This window comes from Pithys albifrons, chromosome 19, assembly GCF_047495875.1.
Source record: "Pithys albifrons albifrons isolate INPA30051 chromosome 19, PitAlb_v1, whole genome shotgun sequence".
In the NCBI taxonomy this organism is placed as follows: Eukaryota; Metazoa; Chordata; class Aves; order Passeriformes; family Thamnophilidae; genus Pithys; species Pithys albifrons.
The window spans coordinates 8,994,388-9,018,964 of NC_092476.1; the positions used below are offsets into that span (position 1 = coordinate 8,994,388).

The 24,577-nt window shown below is 41.0% G+C and overlaps 1 protein-coding gene across 3 annotated transcripts in view; it reads right to left on the reverse strand.

Annotated features, from left to right (window-relative positions):
- B3GNTL1 (UDP-GlcNAc:betaGal beta-1,3-N-acetylglucosaminyltransferase like 1) overlaps positions 1-24,376 on the reverse strand; it is a 108,042-nt gene extending 83,666 nt beyond the window's left edge. Inside the window, exons 1-5 of one of the 3 annotated variants that reach the window (XM_071573869.1) lie at positions 24,300-24,376; positions 18,921-19,037; positions 18,703-18,802; positions 13,759-13,823; positions 4,402-4,467 (exon numbers count right to left, since the gene is read on the reverse strand). In XM_071573869.1, coding sequence (XP_071429970.1) covers positions 4,402-4,467; positions 13,759-13,823; positions 18,703-18,802; positions 18,921-19,037; positions 24,300-24,332 — 381 coding nt within the window. In that variant the 5' untranslated portion in view covers positions 24,333-24,376. Of the gene's footprint in view, positions 1-4,401; positions 4,468-13,758; positions 13,824-18,702; positions 18,803-18,920; positions 19,038-24,296 lie in introns of all 3 variants that reach the window. The other 2 variants (XM_071573868.1, XM_071573870.1) reach the window with 2 other exon arrangements.
- Between the last annotated feature and the right edge of the window lie 201 nt (positions 24,377-24,577).

Genomic DNA, 24,577 nt, shown 5'->3' on the forward strand with positions numbered 1-24,577 from the left:
AATTTCTATATGTAGTTAATTTGTGAGGTTTACCAGGGGTGGGAGAGGAACAGCCAATGCCTGTGGCCTGAGCTGTGCCTTACAGAGGGACAGCTCATTCCTCTCTCATTCCTTTCTCCAGCAGCAGAGTCTGTCTCCAGCTCTCCCACAGCAGGTGAACAGGTCTGGGAGCCACCAGAGCCATTGTTTGAGTGCACTTCAATCAACTATCTCAGAGTCACAGTCACATCAAAGATTTGCAGAATTCAGGCAGTTGGTTAACACAGGCAGATAACTCAGGAGATAAAAATGGCTTTAGGCACTGCACCTCTTGCTCTACATCCAAGCCAGAAAATATGCCAAAAATCTGCTTTGGAGATGCAAAGTAGTGAGAATTTCTCATTGAAGAAATGCAAATGGCATATTCAGTGTTCTCTCACTTGCCAAGTATCCTACAGTTTGAGACAGAGGCTCTAATTTCACAACAAAAAGAAAGGTGTTCATGGTGACACTGGTGCTGATTCACTTCTTATTCAGGCAGTGAAAACAAAAAGAAATAATGTTCTTTATTTCCATTGCCCACATTCTGATTCCAGATTGTTTCCTCACTGAGGTGGCAGACAGTGAGGAATTACAAGCAATTCTCCAGAAAGAAAGAGATAGAAACCTGAAGTCACTGTGCTGTTCATGTTGTGGGGGAACATCTTCTCAAACAGAGTGGGAAAGGAAAGAATAAAGTTGCACCATGCCCAGCAGGCAACACAGTGTTCACAAATACTCAGTATGGCTTCAAGTCAGATGAGAAAGATGGTGGATTTTGAGTGTGAAAAATACATCTCATTTTGGAACCCTTTTCTTTTTTTCTTCTTCCAGTATCTGGAGTCTTTAGGGAAAAGAAAAACTTGGAAGAGTATCCCAAGTGTTGCACTACCCTTGAAAGCCTCCATGTGGCTTGGGGAGTCTGGCTGGGGACTGATGGACCTCAAGGATGAAGCATGTCCCAGAGAAGCTCCATAAGGTTCCTCACACTCTCCAGGAGTGTCCTCAGATCACACCCAGTGGTTTTCCTTGCCATGCCCAAAGCAGGGCCTGATGGAAGCACCCAGCAACAAGACCATCAGGGAGTAGGTACTGCTAAAAATCCCCTCCCTCCTTGAAACAAAAAGCTCTGGGAGTTCTCAGAGTTGGATGTCCTCCAAAAGAACACAGGAATACATAAAACAAGAAATGAAGGTCTGATTTTTTCAGCATTAAGGGAAATGTGATCTCGAATCTTCCCACAAAGACAACATGATTTGTGGTTGGTGAATAAGCAATGCCTGGATTACCCTGGATAAGAGGGATAGAAGCTGCTCCCAGGGATAAACAAAAACTAGAGTGAGAAGTTTTAGTAGCAGTTGTCCATTCTCTAATAAAAAAGTCCTTCCTTTCCTGATTACAGCACAGGCCATGTGAATAAGGGCACAAATGCACTGGGCAATCAGGGCCAGAAGGTGACATTATCAACAGACAGGATGATGGCCCTAAATTTTCCAGCTGCTAAAAGCAGGGATTCACACTGAGCTAGATATATGCAAAGTCTCAAAAACTCGTGTCTTCTGAGAGGGTCTATTTATAGAATTCTTGTAAACAGGACTTGGAGATGACATGAAATAATCACCAGAGGACAAGATGACAGCAGTCCTGGAGAGCTGCTTTTAACAAAAAGCACAGTATATCAGTGGTTTGTCCCTGGAGATCCCAAATCCTCCCCTCCAAACTTACCAAGGACAGAACAGTTCCACCCCACACATTTTTTTTAAAAGTCTTCCAGATAAGAGCAGCTTAAGAGAATAGAAATTACCTTGCTCTTCAAAGCATGATTAAGTAATCTGTGATAGAGGAAATGAGACACAAAGGCAGGGGCTGCTGCAGGGATCCCTCAGGCATGTTCCAGTACCTGGGGAAAGCTTCTTGCTTTTCCAGAGCTGGAGACACACATTTCTTTGAAGAACAACGTGTTGGGGAGTATCCCAGAAGCTTCTGATATCTTTGGTTCTGCTGTTTAGTAACCAGGCTTCAGGTCAGGGTAAGGCACCTTGCACTTGGGAGTACCATGAAAGAGGAAGAACCTCAGGGATTAGTTTGGATCTGGGGGATTTCTCTTGGTGGACAAAGCTGGAGACTTTTCCTCCCTGTATGTCTGTAAGTAGTAGCAACAGTAGACTGAAGCCTCTAATATTAGAGCCCACTCTTCAAATGTGACTCCCAGTAACAACCAGCAGGGCCAGGATTAGGAATAAAATGTCTGAAAATACACTGAGACCACATAAAGTCAAAAATCCAGCTCAGAAGAAGTTGCAAAACAGTGGAAAGTCCAAGTCTGCAAATTAGAATTTCAGGAACAAACCAAAAAAAGCTCACAGCTTCACAGGCATTTCTCAAGCTTCTGCTTTTGTTTTGCCTTTTTTTTTTGCCCCTCCACCTACTTTGCCTTATCAGACTGACCAAAGCTATGGCCACAGCTTCAAATACAGAACAAAGCACTCAAACATGCCCAGCCATCTCCCAAGGCCAGCACACTGAATGGCACCATTATTGTGAGGGCAGCAGAGAGACCATTCTTTTAAGAAGAGCAGCCCACCCTGACATTCATCAGTAGATTTGTGACCAGAAGGTCAACTTTTCTCAAAGTTGGGTCAGAACTTTAGAGGGGCTCTGGACCAGACTGGTCTATTTGCTCCCTAGAAAGGGCAGGAGATGTTTTCCTTTGCTTTTCATGAATGGCCTTTATGCTGACCCAGCAGTTCTTCCCACTGTGTTTTCTCCCACTCCTGCTGAGAGGAGTGCCAGAGTCCAGCCAAGGTGAGCCCACCACAAGCACAGCCACAGGACCATGTTTAGAGGAGTTTAGAACATGGGAATAACAAGTTTGTGTTGCTTAGAACACATCAGGAAGACTCGCCCTTCACTGGACTCAGGCTCTCTTTGTTACTCATTTGATTGTTTAATGAATGTTGTTGTTGGGCACTAAATATCACAGAATATAAACAAACCAGTTGAAGTGTTTTCTAAATAGACTACAAACTGTTTAACTGAATTTAGTCTCATTAAAAAAAGTCTTCATATACAGCTCCAGAAACCACATAAGCTGGAAATGTGACAGCTCTTAACACTGATTTCCATAAAACAAACTGACTGGATCAACTTGCCTCTCCAGTTTCTTGGCATTTGCCTACAGAACTGCATTAACTGATTGATATCAGGGCAAAAACAACTTTCCATTTATCATTTTATTACATCCACAATGTGAATTAGGTTAACTGCTACTCAGGTCCCACCAAAACTATAATTTGAGAAATTACATTGTAAGGATAATCAGACTTCACAAGGGCCCTCACACAGGTGGTGTGAGGAGCAGGTTCACCACCAAGCAGCAGGTTGTTTGGCACACATTCCTCAGCTGAAATGACTGCAATCAACTCCACTTTGAAGCAAGAATGTTTGGGAGGAAAAGTTCAAAAGGTGTTTAATTCCCAGACAGTGATAATCCTAAACTGTCTGTTTTGTTCAGAGAACTGCAGGAAATACCTTCTTGACAGATCAAGTCACTTGACTTTTCCTTTCCAGAGACCTCCTGCACACTGAAATAACTCTCACAAAAGAAAATGCCAGAGATGTGAAAACAATAAGGCTGATTTTGCTGAATGTGGCTGACAGGAATATAAACTCAGTTTTCAAGTGTATAAAGGAATATCTATGTCAAGAACCTGGATAAGTAAAGGAATTGTCCTAACAGATAATTTTTTATATAAATTCAGGTAAGTAGGACATGCTCACAAACTCTCTCCAGTGAATACTGACCCTGAGCACAAAAACTTACTTAAAATCAAAATCACATTGATCAGAAAACAAGCATATCACAAGATACTATTTCTATAAATTTATTTCACAGGAATAAAGATTGGCATTCTAATAATGTTGGATTTTGCAGGCAGACAATGGGGAAACATCAGCTGAACTGTAGGTCAGTTTTTCAGTGGTAACAACCCATCCATTCCCCATGGTTTATAGTTTCTTAAATATTAAAACCAGATAAACCACAGTGTGGCCAATCCTTTTCAGCTTTTCACATGACTTAGGCTACATAAAAGGACATTTTCTTTTAAGCTACAGACATTACCCAAACCTGTGTACTCATTTGCAGAAAAGTATCACTGTTATAATGAGATCTGGTTTCCTGAACAGAGAAAATAAAAGGCAGAAAAGAAGTTCAATCAAAGCTCCTATTCAGTGCAAGGATTAGAAATAAAGGAAAAGAATACACTAGTTATTGCTTTGCCTCCACCAGCCCTACTGTGAAATTTTCATATCCTTTTAAAGATGTATCCGGAACTCTGTAAAAGAAAAACCCACAAATCCACTCAAGAAAAAAGTACTCACACTGTTTGGGTGGTGAATGGCAAGTTGGTGCTGCAGCCTAACCCGCTGTGGCATCATCACATCATCCTGCAATAAATAGCACACTGTTACTGGGCACAAAAAGGGGCACAGAACAGTCCTGCCACACAGCAGAATATGCTGCTAAATTAACATCATTTTCCTGGCTGGCAGTCAGAAATGCAAATGGAGCAGATATTAAAAGTCTTCACACTTTTCCTGCATCAAACTCAGTGCTGTTCAAGCTGGAAGGGATCAAAATGATGCTGTGACAATGGCAGTGGGATCCCAACACACACACTGACCTCCCCAAACTCTCAACTCCTGCTCAGCTCCCAGGGCAGCACTGGCACTGTGAGGCCAAGGACCCAACCTGGGCTAAAATCATGAATCCTAGAATGGATTGGGTTGGAAAAGACCTCCAAGATCATCAAGTCCAACCCTTGGGCCAACTCCAGTCCCTTTACCAGATCATGGCACTCAGTGCCATGGCCAAGCTCAGCTGAAAAACCTCCAGGGATGGGGAATCCACCCCCTCTCTGGGCAGCCCATTCCAATGCCTGAGCACTCTCTCTGCAAAGAAGTTTTTTCTGCTCTCCAACTTCAATTTCCCCTGGCAGAGCTTGAGCCCATCATGCCCCCTTGTCCTATTGCTGAGTGCCTGGGAGAAGAGACCAACCCCCACCTGGCCAGAACTTCCCTTCAGGCAGTTCCAGACAGTGCTGAGGTCACCTCTGAGCCTCCTCTTCTCCAGGCTGAACAGTCCCAGCTCCCTCAGCCTCTCCCCACAGCACTTGTGCTCCAGTCCCTTCTCCAGCCTCGTTGCTCTTCTCTGGCCCTGCTCCAGCCCCTCAGATTGAAGATTGAGATTTGAGCCACCTCAGCAAGAGGAGGAAATGCTCTCTGTGCTCTGGCTGTACCTTGTTTCATGGGCAATGAAAAGCCTTTGGTGTCTACATCTAGAAATATGTTGTATTTCATGAGTAGAAAAACTAGTGCCTGTGAAATGACCAAATTCCAGACAAACAGAAAAGTACCCACAGTCACAAAATGCATCAGCATTGGCAGTGGCTTTAAAACACACCTCCTAGATTTAGATTTCATGTTGATACTTTCTTCACTTGTAGCTTTAAGATCTGTTTTACTTGCATAGAAGAATACAGGTTGCTTTGTGAGGAGTTGGTAACCTTGCATTCCTGCAAAATTATCTTATTTCCTGTTCCAAATTAAATCCTTTCTAGACCATGATTTTACAGTCTATAAAAACTATAGCACAAATTCTCTTCCCTAAATTTAGCCTTCTAAGGTTTCTGACTCTGTTCTTTCCCATTTTGGTGCTGTATTTCCTCCCTTTGAAAGGATCAGCCTTCCTTAGATGCTGGTTAAACTAACACAACCTATTTCTTCTCAGAATATTTCCAAATAACCTTATCAGGCAAACATAATTCAAAGGAGCCCTGAATTTCTGCTCTACAGCCACTCTTTTAACAGTTCCTCACACTGAAATGATTTAAGGAAACTCCTACCAAAGCCAAAAACCCAATATGGAATTTCCAACAACTTTCTCATTAAAACTCTCCATCAATTCAACAGCAACAAAAATATATATTGATGTTTAAATATCTCAAGCTTGAAGAGTTGAATGACCTTGCTATAAAGGTGCCACTATAGTTTTATCAAAACAACTCATGATGAAAAGGGTTTTAGAAGTAGATCCAACTGTTTAATACAATTCAAGGTTAAAGATAAAATGAATGAATAATAAAACTGACCCTTATCACGTGCAAGTTTATAAAAGATGGAAGGAACACACTGCATTGTTCTGTATTTTGTATTGAGGATATATTTAGGAATAAGCACGACAGCTGTTCCTGATTTGGAAAGCCAACAGAGTGAAAACCCCTTCTGATTTCTCAACCTTTGTACATGACTTACTTTAAAACTACAATGCTATTATTTACCATCTAATCCACTTTATCAATAAGGCACCAGAATTCCTGTATTTATCAAGCAAACGTTCCAATAAAACCTTTACCCTATTTCCCATAAGAAGAACCACAATCCTATTTCTTTATGCCAAGTACAGAGCTGATTTTTGTTAATTAAAACCTGGATTTCATATAAGCAATAGGAGAGAGATTTTAACTGAGCCCTGTTCACTCCTGCACAGGTAACTAAAGATTCTTAGATGCCTTCTTAAATCTGAATAAAGAGAATAAAAAAGAAATCTACCAAAAGTAAGGAATTTCAATGCTTTTAACACTGTTCAAGATACAACACATTGTCCTGTGCTAAAAGATCCCACTGTTTATGATCCCACACAAGAGAGGCAAATGTAACAGAACTCACACACGAAGATGAAAAATAATTGACCTGATTTAAAAAGGTTAAATCAGTGTGAGAAGTATTGAAACCAAATTAAAGTATCCTATTCCCCAAACAGGTCAATGTCATGTTTTTAGAAGAGGACAATTTGATAATTCCCCCAATAAAATACTGAGCCTTTTTGATGCTCTTGGCAAAACACACATCTACAGCTTTGAGTCTCAGGCTATCAGAGAGCATCAGTGTCCTGGAAACTCCAGCTAAAGAGGGAGCACTAGAACCACAAAAACTTCAAAATGCCTCCTTTTATTAATACAGCTTTGTTCTCTAATGCTCTCTATGAACTCTTATCCTGAATGACCTTTTTTTTAATGTAATTTTGTCTTTTTTTTCATTAAAAGCATTACACACACACTGCACTGGTGTATTTTCTGTGATACTTCAAAGCTCATGAAAAGAGAAAGAAAGAAAGGAAGAAAGGAAGAAAGAAAGGAAGAAAGGAAGAAAGGAAGAAAGGAAGGAAGAAAGGAAGGAAGAAAGGAAGGAAGAAAGGAAGGAAGAAAGGAAGAAAGAAAGGAAGAAAGAAAGGAAGAAAGAAAGGAAGAAAGAAAGGAAGAAAAGAAAGGAAGAAAGAAAGAAAGAAAGAAAGAAAGAAAGAAAGAAAGAAAGAAAGAAAGAAAGAAAGAAAGAAAGAAAGAAAGAAAGAAAGAAAGAAAGAGGAGAAAAAAGAATATAACAGTTTGAAGACATAATCTCAACTAAAATAATACAACAATCAGGCAATGAGGAGGAACAGCACAAAATCCAATCACTCTCCAGACAAAGCTGAGACACGTCAGTCATTCGACTTCTTGGACTCAGCTTGGAGGAATATTGAAGAAAGGTACCTGCAAAATCCAACCTTAACAGATTCTTCATTATTGATGACTGGGCAGGGAACCACAAAGTGGAAAACAGAATCTGAGGTATTTGAGACCCGTGTTTAAAAACCAACTCAAATCCCAACGAGTAAAGCCAAAATGATTGTACCACAAAATAAGAGCACTTTAAAATGTTTTTCAGCTTCAGAGGCCACTGAGAGGAGTGAGAGGCACAGCCATGCACTGTACCCATAAGAGCTTATGGAAATTTAGCAACTATAGTATTGGACAACTAAGAAGTTAAAGTATTTTATCCAGCTGTACATTCACAAATTTTCTATCAAAGCTCTTGTTGTATTTATGATACTGAATTCAGGAAAGGTGTTGCCAGACTTTGGTTTCTACAGTCAGAGTTTGGTTGTCTTGTTTTGGTTTAAAACTGAGAACAAAACTTCAGTAACCAGAAAAACACTTTCCAAATTATTTTTCACTCATGTCATGTCAGACAGAAAAAAAAGGGTCTATTTGAGTGTAGCCAAAAAGGGAAGTATATTTAGTTTGTTTCTGTCTCCTAGGTGAGAGTAGGGAAGATAACAGTGTTAGCACTGTGTTACCCTGAATATATTATTTTAGCAGCAGCTTCCACTGAAATTCAATTTTCTCTGTCTCTAATGGTTGTCTCTTAGCAGATATACAGCAGACAGGATGAAGAGAGATTTTCCCTGCTGAAAGAATGGAAATAACAGGTTTAAAATAAATGCATGCCTTCCCTAATCATATATTTGCAATATTATACCTAAGTAAGAAAGACTCTGTAAATAAATCTATTTTCATGTGACTCCATTCATCAAACTTTGCAGAAAAATTCAAAAAAATCTCAGGTAGTAGGTGGGGTTACTGTTCCCTAAATCTGCACATCCATGCAGTGCAAACAAAGCCAAACCAACAGGTACACACATATGTTTAGTCAGAGAAAAGGAAAACTGAATCAACAGGCTGAGCTTAAGGATACTACTCAAAGCTGTTGTTGTTTCAGGATTAATTAAATTAATTTGGGTAAATTCCAATGACAAGCACTCACTGGCCTCTTCAGCCAGGGTGGCTGCACCACACTGAGCTCCACAGTGAAAACTTCATGATTTTCCCTCAAAAGTGGGATTTTCTGCACTTCAACAAGTCAAACAAAATATACAACTTAATGTACAATACACAAAGTCAAACAAAATATACAACTCAGTGTACAATACACATCTACTTTTTGCAGCCAAGGGCAAGTTCACAGAAAATAAGGCAGTGACTGTAGCTCAGTGTTGAAGTGCTTTCTTAGACTCAGCATCACATGCTGGGCCAAATTTCCTTTGTATTTGCTCAAAAAAAATAAAATTGAGAGTTGATACCCTCCACCCCCACAATAACAGCACCTTCTTTCTATTGCAGTTATTACTTGTAAAATACAACCAGGAGCAGCACCAGGAGGAATGTTTCACTCACTGAGCATCTCTGAAGTCTTTCAATCCATCAAATGGTCATTCCTTTATGCTGCACCTGCTCAGACTACAGTGAAAATCTGTGCTATTGTTCAGTTCAACTCCATGAACCAGGGAAATGAAAGGTCTGGGACCTCCAAAACTTGGCCTGTCAGCAGCTCTACCAAAGCAAACACCCAGATCCCAGGCAATTCTCCAGGGCAGGTTTTTAAAGCAGCCCCACACTATCAAAGTCATCACAGCCAGGCACTCTAATGGCACCCACAAGTCACCTGAGACTCACAATCTGTCAGTACTTGCCAGATCATAGGAAAATATGCTGCTTTTCTGTTTCTGCTCCTGAATTAAACTGTGAAAGAAGGGGATAACAAAGAAAAAACACTGCAAAGTTTAAGAAGGAATATGTACAGAGGTTATGGCAACCAGATTCTGAAGGTTTGCTTCCTCATTTATGAAACAGAAAATTAACATTTCATGGCAGTCAAAGGCAAGGTTTTAGTACAAGCATGTCTTTACAGAACAATAAAAGCAATGACACTTTGAGCACTACTAGTTTGAAATTTGGGAGCTCCTGAGTGATTCAGAAACATGGGCAAGTCTTCCAGACAGAAGGGGCTTCTGGTAATGGAGTTCATCACTCTATTCACTATTTGAGTAACAGCTTATTTCAGTTTTTAAATCAGACGATGAAATTCTCATGTTGAACAACAACAGAAAGCAAATGCTTGAAGTCTGATCATTGCTTCCTTTCCAGAGAAGAGCAACAAGGCTGGAGAAGGGACTGGAGCACAAGTGCTGTGGGGAGAGGCTGAGGGAGCTGGGGGTGTTCAGCCTGGAGAGGAGGAGGCTCAGAGGTGACCTCAGCACTGTCTGGAACTGCCTGAAGGGAAGTTCTGGCCAGGTGGGGGTTGGTCTCTTCTCCCAGGCACTCAGCAATAGGACAAGGGGGCACGATGGGCTCAAGCTCTGCCAGGGGAAATTGAAGTTGGAGATGAGAAAAAAATTTTTTGCAGAGAGAGTGCTCAGGGATTGGAATGGGCTGCCCAGAGAGGGGGTGGATTCCCCATCCCTGGAGGTTTTTCAGCTGAGCTTGGCCGTGGCACTGAGTGCCATGATCTGGTAAAGGGACTGGAGTTGGCCCAAGGGTTGGACTTGATGATCTTGGAGGTCTTTTCCAACCCAATCCATTCTATGATTCTATAATTCTATGATTCTAAGCCATACAGGTGGTGTTGACTGAAAGAAAGGATGAGTATTTTAAAAGTTTATTAGTGCCTGCAATACATATATAATTGCAGCTACCAAGAAGTGCATGTTTCCAAACCCAGCAGGTTATGGAGACAGGGAGAGCAGCTCCCTTTAGATCTGAACTTGGAGGCTGCAGGGCCTCAAACACTCAGTGAAGGTCCAACCACCTCCCTCCAAGACCTTCATCAACACCCTCTCAATGAAGTGGGTTTGAACTTCAACTCAAGGAGCAAATGCAACTTCACAGCAATTAAAAATGACCATTCCCAACTTAAATCAGCCCAAACAGAACAGCACAGGTCAGCAGCTGCCAATGGGAATGCCAAACCCATGGCCCACCCCCACTTGTGGGGAAGAAAACTTAACTGTGTCCCTGTGGCACTGTCAGCTCTCAGTGGTTTGGAGTCCCATCTCTGAGCTGCCTGAGCCTCTGAAATAGTGATATGTTGCCAACAGAGCCTTTCAAAGGATTAGAACAAGCGTGGCAAGGACTCAAGTGAATATGACTGGGTTTGAAACACTGCAGGTCAAAAAAGGACACGTTTTTATATTTCTTCCTTAACAATCTCCAGCAACACACTGACTAAACCTGAAATAACTGGTGACTACATAGTTGATTGGGATGAAATGAAAGCATGTTCCTTTTTAAAGAAATACAGTTTTATACAAGTATAGGCATGTTTAAGGGAATGTCAGTGGAGAGAGCAGCTCAAAGCAGAAAACAGAATTTTTAGTGTAGAGTTCTGCTGTGCTTCAGCTGGGGAAATGCTTCTAACAAAGAGGGCACCACCCCAGAGAGCTGACAAACCATGGCTACAGCACAATGAAACTGCAGATAAAGTCAAACTGCAGACAACTCAAAGGAGAGTAAAGCTAACACTGAAATATATTTGCATAATTAACTCTCACTTCCTGATATTATTAATGTTAAATATGAAAAATTTCTTAAATATCTTCAATTTTTCTACTTGTTCTCCTCAGTAGCTCAGAGGTGAAATGTGTAACAACAACCACAGCACAAAACCTGCACAATAGCTGTGAGTCAAACAGCTGCCACTTCATACCAGAATGGGCTGCTCAAATTCTGACACTTCTGAGCTCTGCAACCTTTTCTTTCCACATTTCTTCCCAGTTTGTTGTCCTCCCAAATCTGTGTTGAGAGACATAACACAAGCAGCTTGACTCCAGCTGGAATGGCAAGAGGAACAGTCTCTCTGGAGCCAGGACTTCCAAAGATGCTCCCAGTGAGTGAGAAGACAAAGGAATGTCCAAGCAGCCACGATGACTTTCTCCACCTTTATGCAAAGTGCACAAACTTTCCAGCCCCTTTTCTCTCTCATCCACCTCCAGCAAACCTGGAGGCTGTGGCTGCTCTGCTGAAGGTCAATCCCTGGCACTGCTGCAGCACATTCCAAAGGGCTGATATCAGCATTCCTTCCTCAGAGCTGGGCTGGGGGCTGCAGGGAAGGAGGTAGGTGGGGTGTGGAAGCAGAGCTGTTAAACAGCTGGCAACATCTGGGTTCCAGCATTTATCACACACTATTTACCAGCCACGGCCAAAACATTGAGCAATTTTTAGCCTTGTAGCAGTTTCCACAGTCATTTCTTTTCCCCTGATCTGTTTTCAGCTGGTAGGCACAGGGAGAGACAGTAGGAAATGCATTTGATAATGCCAATCATTTAATGCTTCTTTTGTATCAAGATTAAACTTCTGATAGTTCACAGAATGCCTCTGATTTGAAACAGAAATAGAAACACACGGAAAAGAAAATCTTTGTAACTCCTCCCAAGCTTCTCTGTCATAAAATTCTCAACTCACTTCAAGTAGATCTTAATAATATTAAATATAAAATTATGCTGATGATATTGCAGAAATACAAAATCATCACCTGCTATTTTCCTTAGTAGTTGTGATTTGTTTCCCTGATGTTTTGTTTTCCAGCTAATAGAAACAACACAGCAGCATCAAGATAAACACCATATGACAAATAACAAATTGAGAATTCTGAAGATATCACTATAAAAATAGGAATTAATTTTATTTAGAGAATTTAATTTTCTAGCTTAGTGCTAGTGATTTACAAACAATCAGGTTTGTCTGGATTGAAAAGAAAAACTAACCTGTAATTTGCTTCAGTAAATTATTTTATGCATATTAGAAGATATGAAGCTCCATGGGACAAGGGTGAATTAATTTCTCACTCATGTACATGTGGACTCAATTAATTTCAGTCAACATATGTAAGTCAGAGAGACTGCCTGGAATGCCCCATGCAGTGTGGGATCTCTGCAAGCCTGGAATACCTGAGCTTTGCAAATCAAAAGTTCTATTTTTTTTTCATTTTAGATATGTAAACACCTCACAGGAGGGTTAAATCATTCACAGAAACAAAAAGGCACTTGGGTTTGTATCTACCCAAGGAAAGCAGAAAGAACTTGATCCTGAGTTCATCCCTCTCAGCTAAACTGGCCTCACTCCAATTTCTTCCTGGCAGAATTTGTGAGGTCCCCACACTCTTCCAAGATCTGGTCAGTCAGGTGATCAAAAGCAAATCAGTGGCTTTTGTGTCCATATTTCCTCAGAGCACTTTGCTTATGAAAGGGCCACTGATGGTCAGTGCTGGCTGTGAAATCCTTATTTTTGATGTCTGAGCAGCTGCCCTTTCCAGCCCCCATAACTTGTGCATGTGATTTTGAGTTCTGTGTTCAGTGGATGTTCACAAGTTTAGTTCTGTGGCACCCAGAAGTATCAGATACTGCATTTCAAAGCTTCACCCTCCATAAACTTATATACAAAAATTTACATGAAATACACTCTGTAAAACAAACAAAGCCACCAAACTGTTCAAGGAGGATAAATTCAAATAAACTTGTTTTACAAGGTACATTGTGTTGCTGAGCAAAGTAATAACTTAACAAAAACCAGATTAAAGGCCAGGAAAGCCACCTGCAAAATTAATTTCTCAAATGGTAAGACAAGATATTTCAGCTGTGTTTCCTTGGGTCAGAAGAAATGTATTAGCCCTTAACCATGTCTTGCAAGAGTACACTGATTAATTCACAGAATTTTAACACTGTCTAGTTGATACAGCAAGTGGAGACCTCCCCTATTTTGCATCAGAAAGCCATAGATGAGCTCTTACTTTCTCATCAATACAATTTCCTGAAGAATGTGGGAAAGAAGAATCCTGAAAACACCTTAATACCAACCTGGCCCAGCCCTGCTCACAACAGGTTGTGAAATCTGAGACAGTCAAAGAAGGTGTAAAAGTGTCTACAGGTTAAAGACAACTTTAGAGCTATAAATAGTAACCAGCATGTTTAACACCCAAACACCTTTAAACAGCTTGTCTTTAAGGCAAACCAAACAATGAACAACTACATTCAAACCAAAAAAATTATACTGGCAAAACCAAGTTAGACAAAATGCATTAACTTACTGAATCCAGAAAGCAGAGATAGGTCCCTGAGCTCTGAATTACTGCTTGGTTTTTGGCAAATCCAACTGTTGAGAAAGCAAAGATACAATTATGTGATAGTTTTTACCACTGTATTTTTTAGAATCTTCTTAGGACCAGATGAAAGAAAAGACAAAAATCAGGAGCACATAAAGTATGCAATTTTCCCATATTTAAAACAAGGTAATTGGTAAATATTTAAATAGGATGCCTCCTTCAGTCACCTTCTCTGAGTGAACATCAGAATTTTACCACCAAACAGAATTAGAATACTTTTGCTGGCCCTCCACAGAGATACAATGTGTAATCCATATCTTGAAAAGCCCATCCAGAACCTCAGATCATGGAATCTCAGAATGGTTTGGGTTGGAAGGGACCTTAAAGGTCATGTAGTTCCCCCTCCTGCAGGGAGCAGATGCAGCAAAACAGTGCCCTGACTTGCAAACCAAATTATGTGAAGATGTCTGTATGTATGGCCAGACTTTGCAAATGCAGATTTGGGAAGGGCTGTCCTCACATGGGTGTTCCCTTCCAGCCTGTGCAGTGCATTTTTAGGTGAGGCTCAGTGTGCACAGAACTGGCCCCACCTTTAAGTCCTGAGGTCCATCTGCCACGGCCGAGCGAGCTTGGACAGTGCCAGTGAAGTCCTCGGGACTGTCACAGCCCCCGGTACTGACCAGGGCTGACCCTGCTGGGCATCCGAGATCTGACTGGGATGGGATGGCAGGGAGGCTTGAACTGCCAGGGGAGGGTCCCCACTGAGACTCAAACTCAGGTCCTTGGGATTCAGAGTCCAGAGTGCTCTCCTTTACACCACGGGACTGCCCGATGTGAAGATACAGAATACAATATGGGGGTTTATTCTTTAACAGGAAAACTGGAAATGTAAAGCCAAAAAAATCTCACCATGAAGCAGAGCAGAATAATTTTAACTAATATTATCCCCAAAGTTTCAGATTTGGCATTTGAAAAATGCAGGCTTCTGTAACTTCTACTCTTTTCATGTGATACAAGTTTGCTCAGGGAACAAATTTAACTGGGCTCAAAGGTTCCCTTAGTTTAATGCATGTGCTCCTTGGCTGTTTTGTTGAGCTGTCCAAGCACAGAAAAAAACTTATGGCTGCATTTCTTGCCTCCTCCAAGGAACATTATGTCAACCACCACCACAACACTACTCATAAAGGCTCCTCCTTCTAACTGTGTTATTCTTCCATACTTCAATCCTCACCTTAACTTCTCTTCATTGTGGATTTCTTGGACTGATTATCTAACAGTTTATTTCCAGAGTACCCTTTAGGGACATATGGATATCTAATCTCACAGATACAGTTCCTCCCACTCTCCTTCCCATTGGCAGTGAGAAAGCACAGACAGGAGCTGCCCCAGCAGCAGAGCTGAGTCCTGACATGAGCAGTTTTAGTGGGGAAAAACTGCTGTAAGTCAGCAGGTCTGGCCATGGTAAAGCAGCAAAACCCCAGCAGGGACACAGGGAGGTCCCTACTAAAGCAAGAGGGAAAAGAACAGGACATAACCCCCAGGATTTTAGATTTGCCCAACATGAAACAAATCCATACTGTCATGCAATTTATACTTTACAGCATTTGCAGCTGTAAAGCTGTTCTTGCATTTCAGTTGGTGGCACGGGCTCAAGCTCTGCCAGGGGAAATTGAAGTTGCAGATCAGAAAAAATTTCTCTCCAGAGAGAGTGCTCAGGCATTGGAATGGGCTGCCCAGAGAGGGGGTGGATTCCCCATCCCTGGAGGTTTTTCAGCTGAGCTTGGCCGTGGCACTGAGTGCCATGATCTGGTAAAGGGACTGGAGTTGGCCCAAGGGTTGGACTTGATGATCTCAGAGGTCTTTTCCAACCCAATCCATTCTAGGATTCTATGAATTCATTTCCTAGCAGACCCCAATATTTCAACAACCTTCAGCAAACAATAATGAAGTACAAGGAATGAAAAATGTAGGAAAAAAGTAGAGGAGGCTCAAAGGTAACTACAAGATGACAATTATTTTACATGATGATTATCTTACTTTACTATGAACTTTCTGAAATATTTCAGGTAACATTTTCACATAAACCACTTTAAATATAATCACAAAATATCTAGTATTTGTTATTAGAGAGAGTTGGGAAATATTTCTAGGTTAAGACAGAACCTCCAGAAGTTTTCCATATACCAGCTATTTTTTAGAGGGGAGAGAAGAAAATACACATATTTTTAAAATTATTAATAAGAGAGATACAACTCTCCATGGAAGAAACTAGGTATTAAAAATTGCTTCAGCACAACAAATTCTGTGTTTGGCACGAGTAAAAAAATGTCTTTAATATTACTCTGCTGAACAAAATGAAATGTCTGTGCCAGGTCTCAGAGTTTTGTAAGGCCTGCTCACTTGGTGAAAAGAGCCTGTTGCCATGGTCACAGCCATAAAAACTTAAGCCTCAGTGAGATATTAACATTCCTCACTCTTGGAAAGAAAAAGGTTTCCTTTTTTTAGGCAAGTGACCCTTTCTTTTTTTTCTAGTTCCCCCCCTTTCTTTGACATGCTAGAAAAGAATCAGAAATAAATCCTAATCTTGTGTAAATAGTTGAAGATGTGAAGCCTGACTAGGACATTGTTGCTGTACCAAAGCATCTTCTTTTAAAGGCAACACTCCTTACAGTTGTACCTAGTCCTTAACATAATAAAAGTGAATCACTGGAAGCAAACAAATCCTATGGATTTCAAGTAACCTGCTCCTAAAATGTAACAACTGTGAAGGAAAGATGTCTTTGTTTTAATGGTGACCTGAGAGTGACTTCCACATGAATATTCCACATGTATTTCATGCTATTATTTAAACAATACTCACAGCTGCATCCCCATCCCCAATTAATTAAAGATCTGTTCAGGTTGCAGCTCCCCCAACACTGACAAATGCATGTTACACCAAAAAGTGACCTGACATATCCCTGATGGCACAATTTACTTGTAATTCACAACTGGAACTCATTTTTCGGTTCAGTTTCCTGAAGTGCAAAGGTGAACTGAAGTCAGAATTGTAAACATAAATTGTTATCAGAGCATCATGCCTGTGTGGTTTGGCAAACTGAAAACTAGTTTCTATACAATTGATCCAGCACTCTGTTAGAAATGAGACTTTAGAGACAGAAAATGTTTATAAAAATGGAAAATATATTACACAACACAATGGTATTAAAAAAAAACATTACTAACCAACTACCCTAAGTATCATAATTAAAAACCTCTGGGATTATTCTTTGACTTGAGAAATTGCAACCTGCTTAGCTTCTCGATCATCAGCTACTAAGAGAAGGCAGATTTGAAAGGAAACTGATCACCCCCAGTGGAGGGAGGAAAAAAAGAAGACAAATTTCCAGGAATACAAGTATTTCTTGCCATTGCTCAATCCCAGCTGTATCAGTGGCCCAAAAGAGAAAGATTCCCTCTACAAACCCTGTCTGTCTTTCCTCATCACCAGCCCAATAATGCTAATATTGCAAGCTGCACTGTCAAAACAACACCAGTTCATGCTAGGATATTAAAATAGTAAAAATATTTATAGTAGCAGTTATGCCGTGTTACTTCAGTACTGCTGGCTCTGACAACTGTTTAAAACCAGCTGTAAAGTTTACAGTCAGACAAGTGACAGTAAATAAAGTCAGGGGCCTACACCAGGCTGCAAATGAATTCACTGTGCAAACTCCCAATTTATTTGCATGTTTCAGCTGGGGATGAAAATTAAACCTTCTGAAACAGAACTGAGCTTTTGCATAAGAAAACAATTTTAAGGCCACTGTAATAAACTTGGGTTCCTTTCCACTTACAAACTTGGGTTCCTTTCCACTTACAAACTTGGGTTCCTTTCCACTTACAAACTTGGGTTCCTTTCCACTTACACATTTTAGTTAAAAAGCAGAAACTGTGCAGATTTTGTGTTATGTTTCTAAAGTGTGACTTTAGGTGAGATAACTTGAAGGACACAGATTTGGACCAGTTTTATAACAATTCCTTCGTGTGAATTCATTGCAACAAAGAGCAGAAGGACAGGATTAGTCCCACAGCTCCCATGCAGAACCTGAGCACTCTGTCCTGCTTTGTCCTGCTGTTCTCCTCCCCACACAGGAGCTTCCAACTTCAGTGGCACTCAAAAGCAGCTTCTTCATAAAGCAACACACTTTGACTTCTATTTTACATTTTAGGAAGCTTTTGTGCTAAAAGCCCCCAAACATAAACCAAGCAAAACAAGCAAAAGAAAACCTCTCAGAGAGATGTGTTTGTAATTCCCTGCAGTGGGTAAATGTGATTCATATGAGCATGTAAAGCAAAGGGAATCACAACATACACGTTTCTGGAGCAGTAAACACACTGGGTTTGCTCTTTGAGTGAATGCTTAGGAGGTTACTGAGAGCTTTTAGTTCATATCAAAAGTTTTCTGAAACCTCTGTTTATATTTGATCATCAAAGGGATCAAAAAGGTATTTCTTTTTCTGTTTCAGCATCTATTTTACAAGACTGAAAGACAGGCATTTACTTTTAAAATCATTATGTAGGAAATCTTACATTTCTTTTCCTTAAAACCCATCTCCTGAGGATAAGTCAGATATCAGAAAGCCACAGTAAGACTGTAAGCATTAACAACATTGTGTATACTACAATTAAACAACATTCTTTTGCAGAGTAGAGCACAAGTGCTAAGCCAAGTTCTTCTTTCCTGGACATATAAACAAATTCTACAGATCCCAAACCAAGAGGGCCAAATTCTAAATTGGAATGAGTTTTGGAACAGAGAACTCTGGAAAACAATGTGGGTTTTTTTCCATTGCAATGCAAATGGCTACAAAGACACTTTGCAAACTAAACCCCAGAAGGTGCTGCAATAAGAACCCCCTTCTCACAAACCTCTGTTAAGCTACATACCCCCTCGAGGTTCAGAGGAATCATTACTTCCAATGATTACTGGAACACCAATTTCTTCAAACTTCTTCTTCCACTTTTCAATTATTTCAGCTGAACCATCCTAGAAAAAACAATGCCATAGATGCAGCTATTTTAATTTGCATGGTGAACCAACCCCAAACTTCCTGTCAGAGACAGTATTTCCTGGGACAGTGTTCTAAGGGAGGTCTGAAATGTACCTTACTGGCATCATTAAAAATGGACAGCTCCATGGTTCCTTGGAAATCCTGCTCCCACACTGACTGCAGGCATTCATCCAACCAGCACTCACTGTTGTGAACAGGCACAATGACAGACTACAAAACAGAAACAAAAATCCATGACAGAGAGCACTACTTTTTGTTTACTTACAGTGGAAGAACATTTATTAAAAAGGGGAAGTGCCAGATCCTTCTGAAACTTTCACCAAAAAATGCATCTTAAAGATGTATTTATTTTCATTATAAATAGATTATTTGCTTTTTTCTCTATCAACCCTTTATTAAAAAAGAATTGAGTTCTACAAGATGGCCAAGGAAAGAGGAGAGACAACTGGACCAAACCCACCAAAACCCATCAGTAACACCGTCCTAACCTGTTTATGTGTTCTGCATTTAAGACACTCTTTACTTTCTTCCATGAATATGTCTTACTATCTTACTCATTAATTTTTCTTCAAACATTCTTCCTAATTGGAGATGCTCATATATGCAGCCTGGACACTCAGGATTTTTAAAAATTAATTCAACCTACACGTTAGAAGTTGGTGTCTGATGTAGTTGCACACTCTGCCATCCCAACTGCCCTTTTCCTCTCACAGCCTCTTGGTTCAGATGTGCACACAAAGCAGGAAAAGCTCTCTCAGATATTTCTAAGTTGTTTAAAAACCAGAGATGAGGGATTTCTCTGTTCTAATTATCCTCCCAAAGCCAACAACCCCCAAAATTCTGTCAGTGCATCAATAAATAAAATATTCCATTCACAGAATGCAAAGTGGTGAGGAATTAACCCAGTAATAGAGTGGATGTCTCTGCAAAGGGAGAGCCCAAGCCTGTACCTGTTACAATTGCTTAGAGATGAGGAACTTAAGGGCCTAAGTAACTCATAAAAAGTCTCATGGGACATTTCAAGAAGTCCCTAGAAACAGAACTTAAACTCCTTATTGTGTGGGGTCACCATAAACACATGGTTGGAAGAAAGAGAGGATTAGTCCCTATTGTGAGCAGGCGAGAATCCTGAGAAACCAAATACTGGAAGGCTCCTGAAATGGAATTATTCACGAGTTAGTGACATGAGAGCACATGGAAATCGTGTCAATACACTCAGATGAATACATGAGTAGGCAGGTTTTGGACACTGAGGAGCACAGGTAGGACAGAGTAGGATGTATGGGACAATAACTAACATTTCACAGCCAAATAAAATAGTAAATAAACTTGTCTAAAATGAAGGAACCTCCTGGGTTTTGGCAGGATGATGTAAGAGTTGAAAGGGCTACTTAAAAGAAAAACTTGGTAAATTTTTAAGCAAATTGTTCTGTAGAGATAAATAAATAAGAAGAAACAAACAAAAAAGCTGAAATTGATTACCCAATAATTACAACATACAGACAAAACAGATTATTTCAGAACTGTCTCTGATTAGTACTTTGAGTCTAAAAAATAAGCAAAAATCTGAGATTCTAAACCAATATATTAATTTTTTTCAGAATTTTAATACCCTTTATGTCGAGATGGCAATTAAAACATGACCCTATACATTCATACTAATCAATGTAACTATTCATTCAGGAAAAAAGGGGCCACAATTCTTCTAATGACAATATAAACTTGTTACAGTTTTGCACATGCAGAGAAATCAGTTATTTTTCGATTTGTTCTCTGATTCACTCAGTAAAAATTTGACTGTGCCATCACAGCCGAGCTTGCCATTGGCTCGAAAACTGGAACTTCTCTGCCTTTTTTCCGCAGTGAACTCCTGTTTTAAGTCAGGACAGCAGTGCAAAAGAGCAAGATGAGGTCTGACCTGCCTGTTTAGTTTGAACTGAAAGCAGAAAAGAGCAGTAAACAGCAAATATAAAACAACCCCTAAACACCTGCGGGTACTGAGGTGCTGTGAGCTCGACAGAGAAGAGCAACGAGGCTGGAGAAGGGACTGGGACAGAGAATCCACCATGTCTTGATCCAACCCCACTGTGATCACCAGCCCAGGGCACTCTGTGCCCTGGGCTGGTGATCACAGTGGGGTTGGATCAAGGGTTGGACTTGATGATCTCAGAGGTCTCTTCCAATCCAGCCGAGAAGAGCAATGAGGCTGGAGAAGGGACTGGAGCACAAGTGCTGTGGGGAGAGGCTGAGGGAGCTGGGGGTGTTCAGCCTGGAGAAGAGGAGGCTCAGAGGTGACCTCAGCACTGTCTGGAACTGCCTGAAGGGAAGTTCTGGCCAGGTGGGGGTTGGTCTCTTCTCCCAGGCACTCAGCAATAGGACAAGGGGGCACGATGGGCTCAAGCTCTGCCAGGGGAAATTGAAGTTGGAGAGCAGAAAAAACTTCTTTGCAGAGAGAGTGCTCAGGCATTGGAATGGGCTGCCCAGAGAGGGGGTGGATTCCCCATCCCTGGAGGTTTTTCAGCTGAGCTTGGCCGTGGCACTGAGTGCCATGATCTGGTAAAGGGACTGCAGGGTTGGACTTGATGATCTCAGAGGTCTTTTCCAACCCAATCCATTCTATGATTCTATGATAACAACTCCTAATATACTACTATGCTCCTAAACACAACACTGGGAGCAAATTGTACTTCCCCAGAACTCTGCCCAGCATGTAGAGCTGGGCCTGCCCAGGTAAGGTACACACTGAACTGCCAATGACACCTCAAAAATCCACAAATCCACCCAAATAACTGTGTTTAGCAATGTGACTGACATCCAGAGCACTGCTGGTGCTGCACACTGCACTTTCCTCAGGTTCCACCACTCTTGCTTACTGGTTTTCTGTGATTACTTTTATTTCAGGCCAAGGATAAATCAAAAATCTGAACTTTCATCTCTCCCTAGTCCATTGATTGCATTTGTACCTCAGCTTAACAGCTGCAGTTGGCACTTGTGCTGAACTGGGCAATCAGAAATTGGCCTTAATCATCGTGTATCAGAACACTCCCAACCTCCCTGGAGCATTAAAAAAGGGGGGAAACATGAACCAGGGCACTATTTCACTTTAAGGTGCATTCTCATGGCAAAAATACCTCTGGTAGTAACTTCAGCAAACTGTGTCTGCTTGTTCTGTCCCAAAACAGACCAACTACAGTTCCATCTCTGCTGACAAACCCTGTCTCCAGGGAGAAGTACAAACCTTGCTCAGGAAATCATTAAAAAGAGGCATAAGGGAGACCTGGGATAGTTTTCCCAGTGTCCTTTTGCTGCAGTTTAGGCCCAGTCCTTCCCAATCACAGCACAGATGATTTATTCCAGTTCTCTTTGCAGCCATCTTTCACATATTTGAACACTGCCACCAGAACAGTGAGCTCCAGAAATGTGTATGAAGCTCTCTCCAAGTAATTTTGAGTATTTGGGACATAAACAGCAAACAACTAATGTGTTTTTGGCATTACAAGATCATCTGAGTGATAACTGAGTCTGAATGAGCTTCATTAGCTGAGACTGATTTTCCCTGAACTTCCAGAGTAAGACCTGAAGTGATTTTGGCTCTTTTTAGCAATGTGGTTTTGCTGTGACTGAGCTGAAGGTAAACAATTCTTGGTGTTATTGCAAACTTAATTTTGTATGGCAAAAATGACCAAGTGTGAAATGGGCAATAGGTATTTCCATCCCCTTTGAGCCACAGATGTGTCACTGCCCCCCAAAACTCCCTCCCTGCCTCAGCTGGGCCACTGAAAACAAAACATCCATCACAGAAGGGAAGGGGAGAAATGTGAGGTTTTATCCAAATTATTTCCAAACTCATGGCTGTTGGCAGAAACACATCAGTTTTGTCAAGCTTCAAGTATGGCATACTTTAAATTAATTTAATTTAAATTATGCCAGAGATATTCAGGCAACAAACTTTGATCTGCCTTTAGAATCTGAGACTCTGTGATGTTGTTCATCATTTTTACTTCCCCATTGATTTGAATGTTTTTGTTTTTCAGGCGTTTGCCACAACCTTAAATTGTCAAACCTCACCAGTTGCATGTGTGAAAATTTAGTGGATGCAACAGACATATGAATGTTTATATAAGTTGTAATTATATATAATTTTCTATATATTATATAAATTTCTATATATAATAAATTTATTATATATAACTTTATATATATTATAGAAATTTCTATATATAATAAATTTATTAAATGTAATAGCAAAGCTAATCTTTATATGTATCTTTATTATATAGGGATGCATATAGATATATAGATATACATATATTTACATATATGACATATAGATACCCCTATAAAAGATATATACATATAGACAGGTATCTATATGGATATTTCTATATAGATAGATATATACACATACTATATATAGATATATAGGTATGCAAATATACATCTGGATATATTTTTATATATCTATATATATCAATGATATACTTTTCCACCTGTTCTCCAACTATTCTTTTTTGCATCTCTCCAGTCTGCACTTGATCCAAAGTGCTCCATTCAGCACTTAAAAAACAATTAATAATCTTTAATAATCAATATTGTATATAGCTATATATATTTGTATCTATTTTTAATATATTTATATATTTCTAGAGACCTATATAGAGGTATATATAAAGGGATACTACATATATACACCTTTAGTTATCTATATTTATATATTTTTATATAGAGACTTACGGAGAGAGACGTTATATATTCATCTATATATTTGTATATGTATTTAATATATATATTTATATATACACATAGAGACATATATGTTATATATCCAACTTTGTATTTATATATGTTTTATATATTTTTATGTATATATACACACACATAGACACATAGATATGTTATATATTCATCTTTATTTATATATGTATTTTATATACATACATACACACACATATATATATAGATATGTTATATATCCATCTTTATTTATCTATATTTATACACGTATTTTTACATACATATATTTTACATATATTTCGTTACGGGGAGTAACACGAGCAGGCCCGTCCTGCCGACACCGCCCGGGGGAGCCGCTGCGGGCCCTGTCGCGATCCCCTGCCCAGTCCCGACTCCCTATCGCGACCCCCGGCCTGTCTCGATCCCCTCTCCCGATCTTCGGCCTGTCCCGATCCCCGGCCAGGGACCCTCGGCCTGTCCCGACCCCCGGCCCTGTCCCGCCCCGCTGTCCCGATCCCCGGCCTGTCCCGACCCCTGCCCTGTCCCGATCCCCGACCCGCCCCGATCCCTGGCCTGTCCCGACCCCCGGCCCTGTCCCGCCCCGCTGTCCCGATCCCCGACCTGCCCCGATCCCCGGCCTGTCCCGACCCCCGGCCCTGTCCCGCCCCGCTGTCCCGATCCCCGGCCTGTCCCGACCCCTGCCCTGTCCCGATTCCCTATCCCGCCCTCACGTACCACCTGCACGGGGGTGCCGCGGGCCGGGCCCGCCATGGCCTGGTGGGGCCGCGGGCGGAACAGCCACAGAGACGGGCAGGGAGCGGCCGGAAGGGGGCGGGCCGGGAGAGAGAGTGGGATGGGGAGGGGGGCCTGGGAAAGGGAAGGGTCCCTGGGAAGGGTCCCTGGGAAGGGGAGGGGTCCCTGGGACCAGGAAAGGTCCCTGGGAAAAGGGAAGGGCCTCTGGGAAGGGGAGGGGTCCCTGGGAAGGGAAGGGAAGGGGTCCTTGGGGAAAGGGAAGG